The following is an 8,630-nucleotide window of genomic DNA, read 5'->3' as shown; positions in this document are numbered from 1 at the left end:
TAAATATTTCAGGAATATCGTAGTAGCTATTTGTGTTTGTTGTATTTGTCCTGAACAAATGATTTTTTGAACATCCTACACCTGATCTTAATTAGTCTTGATTAATTTAGTAGGCCACTTAGTTTAGTATTTTAGTATTTATTTTAGTAAGCCTCTTTCTTGAGTTTGCTTTGTATTTCTTGTTGTTTATTTGGTCTATTTGGTTTTATTTTATAACAATTAGGCAGGGATGTATGAATGAATAAACCATCAAGAAAACACAAAACCTGATTTGAACAATGGACAATGGACTTTTGCCTGCGTACATTACATTCCTATGGTGTATCAGAGACTGCTTGATTAAGTTTGAGTTTGATTTGATCTGATGACAGGGATAAAAATAAAACACAAAGTCACTCTAGACTGCATATTGAGTAACAGGTCAATGCATGAAGTACAATACTGCTCCTACTTGTGCTATGTGCAAATGTATGTTGATGATGCTGCCTAAACGCTGTTAACACTTTACGTGTATTATTGTCCTTTTTAATGAAGACGTGCAATTTAGTTCTGCACACCAAAACGTCAGCTTGTTCCACTATCCAACTTGTACCATGAACATTGAACAAGGAAGTTGAGAGCACACACACACACACACACACACACACACACACACACACACACACACACACACACTTTTGAGATCTGGTGACTGTGAAGGCCACAGCAAATGATAATTTTCCTCCTCATCAAACCATTCACCTGACCTGTGGAAGGCGACACTGTCATCCTGTTTCTCCACTCATTCTTCCGGTTTTAATTTGTCACCATCTTTATATTCACATATATTCTGTTTCCAAGGTCAGGGATACAGTCATTTCTGTTAACTGTTTAACTACATACAGTATAGTATATGTAATACGTACTGTATGCATATGTCTGAATTTAATATGTCTGTAAACCATAAGAACAAGGTGTTTAATGATGGTTCTGAGCTGGATTTATGATGAACATGTGATCAGCTGATGCAGCTGTCATTGTCCTCTCAGACTAAATTCTGTCATTAACATTAAACATATTGAGTTTTTATTGTTCTGACCATTGAACCCTGAAAGTGTAACCAGTATGAGTAATATTGCCCTCATACATGTCACAAGTCATGTAATGCAAAATGATTAATCAAGTATAATAAACACACACAGTACACATGTTAAGTTTATAGTAAGCTAGTAACAAAGTCTTTTGATGATTTCACTGAGTTTAAGTTAACAAAAAGTTGTTTGCGATGATGAATCATAAAAAGTTTAATGGAAATCACAATTACTTAAAAAAAAAACATAATAACATAATAGGTATGGAACAATAATCACTTATCTTAAAAATATAAATGGTGATAGTTTTACTCATAATTCTCAGCAGTTACAGTGAGGGAACACAAGGAGGAGCCCTTTCTACACAAACACACAACAGAAATTGTGTACAATGTCCTAAAGGTGGTTTTCAGTGATAAATGTGAGTATGACATTAATAAAGGGTCATAGTTTCAAATGAGCCATGAGCAAAAGTTAATCAGTCACCTGCAGTCATAAGTGTGAGTCATGAGTTCTACAATGCATCAAGTCTGCAGCTGTAAGTGTGAATTACCAGTTTATAAATGGATTTTGGTGCAGGTGTCCTGCAGCCATTTTCCCAGAAGAAAAAAAAAAAAGGTCAAACAGTTCATTGGAGAGGTCTGTTTGAATGTCATTCTGGAGGAAGATTTTCCACAACCTGGGAACTCAAAAGCTGGTCTTTTTTTAATGCCTATAACTGCTATAGAAAGTAAATTATTTATCAACCATCAATTAGACATTCATTACAACTTAAAACATCCTTCATAAATGGCACTGTATCAGAAAGTGATAAAGTATTCTTTGGGTGTAATAGGGAGACCAAATTTCTCATTAAATTCCTAATATGTAAGTAAAAGACCTTCACTGTTGAAAAGCCGACCCACCAATAGGATTTAATTGTCAAACCAATCCTGGAAAAACAAGAACTTCTTACATTTATGGAGGCACTTCTTCCATAATTGCCTTATTTTATGGAGCACTTTATGGGAGCACCTTTGACCATTGTACCTCCAGACCACCAGGTGGCGCTCAAACATTTATTATACTCTGTAAAATAGGTCTGTGCCGAAGTCCGTTCCACCTTTGTTTCCCGCATGTAGATTATGTTAAGGGGTTAGGTAAAGTTAAAATTAGTGACAGCAGAGATAACTGTCTGTGGTTGGGGTAAGGTGGGAGTCAGGTTAAGCACCGCAAAGACGAGTTGTTGGTGTTAGAGATAAGGTTAGGCTCAGGTTAAGGTGATGGGATACACGTATCGACTTTGAAACCGACTTCAACGCAGCACCGGCTAGGACGTCACTCATCGGTTTGTCTCATGCAACATTCATGCGGCTCATTGTAAAAACTGAATGTTTGTTTTTGTACGCAGAGTTCAATGTCAGCGTTTGTGTTGTGCCTAGTAGAAAACGTTACATTAAACGGTTGTCTCTGGCTTCACAGTCAGAACAGCCGAGCTGTTTATCCTAGTTTAAGTTAGCCTGACCGCTAACCAACGGCTAAACGTTAGCACCTGAAGAAGGAGCTGGTCAGTGAACAGTTTCAACAGTGTTTATCTGAAAATAACTGTCAGATGTAAATGAACACAAAAGCTTTATTCAAGTTAAACAAAGAATGTAATATGTTATAGCTGAAATTAGTTGACACTTTAAAGATTAGTGGAAGGACAAAATATATCAACCTGATATTTTGGGGTTTTGGACAACTGGTTGTACAAACCAAGACTTTTGAAGACGTACTCTTTGAGTTTGGTAATCTGTGATGGGCTTTTTTTTTTTTTTTAACTGATCTCTTACATTTTAAAGACCAAACAATTGATTAAAAGAAGGTTGGTAGATTAATTGACAATTAGTATAATCGGTTGTAGCAGTCCTAATCTGACTGCATGAGCTTTGAACCATAAAACTGTAAATAACACCTGTTATTATCTGAAGAAACAATCATCAGTAACTTTACTAGAAACTTAAAAAACTTTATTTATCCAGTCACAAGCAAGTTGTAAACATATATACTATCATCACCTGTTAAACAAAGAATGTAATGTACTAGAGCTGAAATTAAATAGTGTGTTAATTGATTAGTCGATTGATGGAGAATTTATCTATATAAACGTTTTTGATAATTGCCGTAACCAAACATTCACTGATAGATTTTTCTTTTATTGGTATTGATCGAATCAATTTAGGACCAAGAGGGGGGATCATATTAACTTACTTGAAAAGATAAGGCTGATAATGTAGAATCTTAAAAGCTCACATCCAAAGTGAATTAAGTGAATAGAATTTTTAAAGTTGTGTTTCGTAATGATTTTAATAACTTAATATTAGTACACAGTATTCACAGTTTAAAGTCCTCAGAGTTTTTAGATTCTATTCATGTTTTTGTGATAATATTTTGAGACTGAGAGATGTGGGAGATGAGATACTTTTATTTTGAAACATCCTTCTTGGAGGTGTAGCATCTTTAGGAGGCTGCCTAGTGGCCACCCATCAATATCAATGGATAACTGATAAACAGCCTTTTTGTAGATCATACACTCAATGAGCAAATTATTAGGAACACCCTACTAATACTGGATAGGACCTCCATATTCAGTATTTTGAAAATAATTTAACACAGAAAGTGATAGTAAGCTTTTTTTCTTCTGCAGATGACAGTGCGCTCTCTGCAGTCCAAACATCATGCTTCCCCAGGCGGGTAAAGAGTTCCTGGTTCGGATACAGTTCTTCTGGCGGCCGTTTTTCCAGGGCCGGAACCTGCTGCTCACCAACACCCTGAGTGGAGGAGGCATGCTGGCACTGGGAGATTTCCTGCAGCAGAGCCGGGAGACCCGCAGAGAGCCAGGCAGAGTCCGAGACTGGAGGAGAACAGGTGAGAGAGAGAGTCAATCTTTCAGTTTCTGCCTGAAATATTTTCTTTGCATTTTTATTCTTTTACACCCTAACCCAAGGAAGGGAGGCCACTACCCGATACCTAACATACATGCATTACATGGTAATACCATAGCACTCTTTGGAAATACTATAATATGCAAACTCCTCTCAGACCACAGACTCTTTCTCTTAGAGTCTCAGAGCAAGAAGTCAATCCTAACTAACCAAAACTTGTCAGAGTCACCCATACCATGTTTGGCCCTGGCTATCCATCAACTTTCTCAACCAAGGGAATGACTCTTACGTTGGCCGATATTGAAGAGAGCCACAGAGGTTTCCTGAACTGAGTTGCAAGCTATTAATTAATTCTCTTATTACTGTCCCCCTAAAGGTCGCATGTTTGCCGTGGGCTGTTCCATGGGTCCATTGCTGCACTACTGGTACTCCTGGCTGGACAGAATCTATGTGGGCAGAGCTATGCACACGGTCGGTAAGAAGGTTCTGGTGGACCAGATGATCGCCTCGCCAACAATCGGCTTGTGGTATTTTATAGGTGAGAAGACTTTCAGAGTTTATAAGCCCTAAGCAGCTTCATCCCCTAGTGCACACATATACACCTCAACATTGATCAGGATGTTAGTGCATAAACAGTTTCTCTATGACACACACACACACGTAAGACAGAGTGTACAGAGTCAAAGGTTGGTCTTAAAGACGTGGGTGAAGTAAGACAAAAGAAGGCGTTTGTTGATATCAGAGGTGGAGTTCAAAGGTCGCCTGTGATAAACAGTGTGAATTCAACTGATGGTGTGTGTGGGACCATTAGTCATTGTTTTGTAAGAGTTCACCGCTAGCCTCTCACCTTATCTGACGCACATCAGACTGACTACTCTGTTTATTGCAGGTATGGGTGTCATGGAGGGACACACAGTAGCCGAAGGATTGGAGGAGTTCAAGGACAAGTTCTGGGAATTTTATAAGGCAAGTACACCTGTCAGGGTCTGACCTTCAGATCTGGAGCAGCAGTCCATTGCACATGTTCTCACCCTGTCATTCACTCATCACATCACAAGTTCTTCATTGGTCTAACCAGGAGATGAGAAGTTGATTTCGCAGCTTTTTATGTCTCCACACCGGCGACAGCCGTGACCGGAAGCATTCTGTTTTCGGGTTGTGTGTACATACATACGAGCCCGTCCCATTCTCACGAACATGATATCTCAGTAAGTCCTTGAGGGAACTTCTTCAAATTTGGGACAAACATTCACTTGGACTGAAGGATGAACCAATTAGATTTCGGTGATCAATGGTCAAGATCACTCATCTTGACCTTTGACCACTCAACAATTCATACACTAATTATGATGACAAACAATTAATACCTTTTATTAAATTCCTGTCTGGACACTCATGGGTGTAAGCTACGACTTGACAGAGGCATACAATCGTCAGGTGCTCATTTTAGTTGGGGAGAGATAGAGGGGATGACATGCAGAAAAGGGCCACAGGTCGGATTCAAACCCGGGCCGCTGTGGTTAGGACTAATGGTATGCACTCTACCAGGTGAGCCACCAAGGCGCCCCCAACTCTGGTGATCGTTTAACTTTTCATCTAACACCATGTTCTTGACAGCTCCAAGTGCATTTGTCCTTGTGTTGAGCAGATTTACTCACTATTCTGCATCAAACAGCTCCCCGTCGATGATAGAGCAAATAAAACCTCCCAGTCACTGCCCATATTTACCAGTGTTTGGCCCGTGCCCTGGATTGATTTTCTCAGCCCGGCCAGTTGACGGAACACACTTCCCTCCCCCTCTCACAGTTTTAACAATGTTTGCACTGGGTAATCTGTCCGGGTTTGTATATGCTAATCCGTGTTGTTCTTGCTTGCAGGCGGACTGGTGTGTTTGGCCTGCCGCTCAGATGATCAACTTCTACTTCCTCTCGCCCAAATACCGCGTCCTCTACATCAACTTTATCACTTTAGGGTGGGACACGTACCTCTCCTACCTCAAACACAGAGTAAGTCAGCCACACAGGTCATTAAAGGGACCTTCTGCCCAACTGCTCAGTCATTCTGTTTAACTGCAGTATTAAACTACAAATGTTATGATTTAAGGATTATAAGAGGAAATTAGTTTAGAGTTTTTTTTTCTTATTATAACCATTTAAAAACTTTAAGGCTTTAAGTTTTTCAACACTGTGGGCCTTATGTGTTTTGACATAGCAACATAGCACCCATACTAAAATTCAGGTTAACAAACAATAAAGGATATTTATTATTGTGCATTGTATATCTATAATGTACAGTATGTCAAATAATAGAAGTAGCTAAATAATAGATTTTTCTATCAAGAGGTTTCACTATAAGAATAAGTACTTCTTTTAAGTGTCTCTTTTACACTGTATTGCAATTAATTGTGTTGTTCATTGTGAACAATGAAAACATGAGGAGAGAAACTAACTAACTTTCTCATGAGTTTAAAAAAAATATCGTGGTATTGGTAAAATTGACGTGTGAACTGGTTTCTGTTCCACTGACAGGACGACAGCCAGCATGCTGACCTGGTGTCAGACAGCAGTGCTGTGGATGTACAGCAGGAAGTGTCCAAACCTCTGGAGGAGAAAACCTAGAGTTCATGCTCAGCTGTAAGGTTATTCACTGGAAGCAAAAGAACATTTTGATGTTTTTATCTGTTAAATTCTTTTCCTCCTTTGCAAAATGCTGTGAGACCATTGTGTTTATTACAGTTGGTGTTATTCTGATGGTCTTTTCCCTCCTGCAAAACCACTCCTCTCTCATGTTTAAATCGACCATGTGTTTGTCTGGACTCAGAGGAGATGCTGATACTGAGTTGAATCTGATGCAACGCTGGACTCTCTGTGTCCAGTTAGTCTGTTTATGTCTGAATGATGTGGACTCTTGTCGGAGCATTCAGGGAAGAAAAGCTGTTTCACTGCCCTAAACCACTGCACAGTTGTTGAGAGTGGTCGCAGCAGGAGGATTAAAACGCCCACAGACAATTCATTTCCAGAACTTCTAAACAAAGTATCATCTTTGTTGTGTTGTTGTACCCAAAGCTTTAAACAGCCCAAAATTTAACAGAATGTCATTCCTTTTCTGTCTGTCATTTTTATTTTTTGGTTTGACATGGAAGAGTCATTATTGATGTTAAACAGCTACTGTGTTTTTGATGCCAACCGATTTTACCTGTGTAAACTTTGCCTTAATATATAGTCTAGTACTATATGCCAAATAATCTCTACCTGGTCTTCAGTTTATCTCTGTGAGGTTCCTATAAGCTGCTGCATGATTGTGAATCTATAAAGTGATTATGGTTACATATAAGAACTTCTATGTTTTATATGTCACAGAATCCTCAACTGCACGAGGTGTAAACTTGATTCCTGATAGATTGAAGATGTAAAATTCATTTATTTTTAAACTTTGCAGTAGTTTTACACTAGTGACTGTAAATGTAATACGACATTCTGTACTCCATATCTCCAGCAGCTAATTTATAAATTAAGTACTTTTAGTTTTGGCAGGTCAGATGATAAATAAGTTTATGTGATGATAGAAATTGTGTCAACAGGGAATTTGCATACAAATGTGTGTAAAGAACTGAAAAAGAGACATAGAGATAGAGATTTGTAAAGAATTTTGTGCTACTGAATTGTATTTGGGTTTTATTGGGGTTTTTTTATTGTTGAATTTCAGTATATTTATTTGAAAAAAGACATGGCAACAAGAAAATTAAATTATACAAAATTTAGCAAATGATATAAAATAAATAACATTTAACAGCAATTCTGTTTTCAAAGTATGTAATGACTTTCTTGTGGTACTTTGTATCTGAATTATACATTTTATAGAAGCCTTCAAAGTTTGGACAAAATATATGAATGAAAATTACATTTCAAGTTATTGCAGCTTTTGCTCTTTGATGTTCTCATCAACAACAGGAACAATTTTAGACTCTATATGTTCAGAATTTTTGTGTGATCATTGCATAGCTCTGTCAATTCAGTGTGGCAAGGAGAAATTATTTTGTATTTTTCCATATGATTATACAAATTTTAACAATACTCAAAATATAATCTTAATTTGCTTTCACACCTTTCAACAGCATGTTGAAATCCAATCTTATTGTCATTGTACTTGTGTACAATCAAATATACTGTGATCTTGTCATTCCAAGATAATGTAACTAATATATTTAAACGTGTAACATAAAAACAGTAAAAGTTATGTGTAAAATTCTGCCATGTACTTTGAAGTGTGGGCTGTTTTATACACTGTAAACATACAATACAAGCAGACAGTACTGTTGTACAAAGGTTTATCTTCAAGAAGCAAAATAATTAAAATGTAAGTGTTTTACATATGACATAAAATAACATTAAGATATAATAAGGAGTAACATTTAACAATTAAAAATAGGAGTTTACGAGAGTAAAATAAAGTAAGATAAAAAATATGCTAAAAGTGATTCAACACGAATAAATGACTTTTTAGTACCTTTCTATTTACAATAATATGGATTTTAGTTTGCTTCATTGGAATATTGATTGTAGAAAAGTTATTGCTGAAATGTCATTTATCTTCAAGAGGTGCCATATATGCATATTCTTGGCGCTGCCTACACATATCGTATGATTGTATCAAT

At 37.3% G+C, this 8,630-nt stretch overlaps 1 protein-coding gene across 2 annotated transcripts; it reads left to right on the top strand.

Annotated features, from left to right (window-relative positions):
• The first annotated feature begins 2,154 nt into the window (after positions 1-2,154).
• On the top strand, positions 2,155-8,226 carry mpv17l2 (MPV17 mitochondrial inner membrane protein like 2). Of its 2 annotated transcripts, none has more exons than XM_023399621.2 (6): positions 2,155-2,397; positions 3,739-3,959; positions 4,353-4,514; positions 4,866-4,942; positions 5,854-5,982; positions 6,505-8,226. In XM_023399621.2, the coding sequence occupies exons 2-6, from the start codon at positions 3,770-3,772 to the stop codon at positions 6,592-6,594; spliced, it is 648 nt and encodes a 215-aa protein (XP_023255389.1). In that variant the 5' UTR covers positions 2,155-2,397; positions 3,739-3,769; the 3' UTR covers positions 6,595-8,226. The 2 variants fall into 2 exon arrangements, with proteins under 2 accessions (XP_023255389.1, XP_023255390.1); XM_023399622.2 differs by lacking the exon at positions 2,155-2,397 and adding an exon at positions 2,425-2,616.
• The last annotated feature ends 404 nt before the right edge of the window (positions 8,227-8,630 follow it).

Source organism: Seriola lalandi, unplaced genomic scaffold (assembly GCF_002814215.2).
Source record: "Seriola lalandi dorsalis isolate HSWRI2012SDOR001 ecotype SW California unplaced genomic scaffold, Sedor1 jcf7180002052092, whole genome shotgun sequence".
Classification (NCBI taxonomy): Eukaryota; Metazoa; Chordata; class Actinopteri; order Carangiformes; family Carangidae; genus Seriola; species Seriola lalandi.
This window is presented reverse-complemented; position numbering and strand designations above follow the sequence as displayed.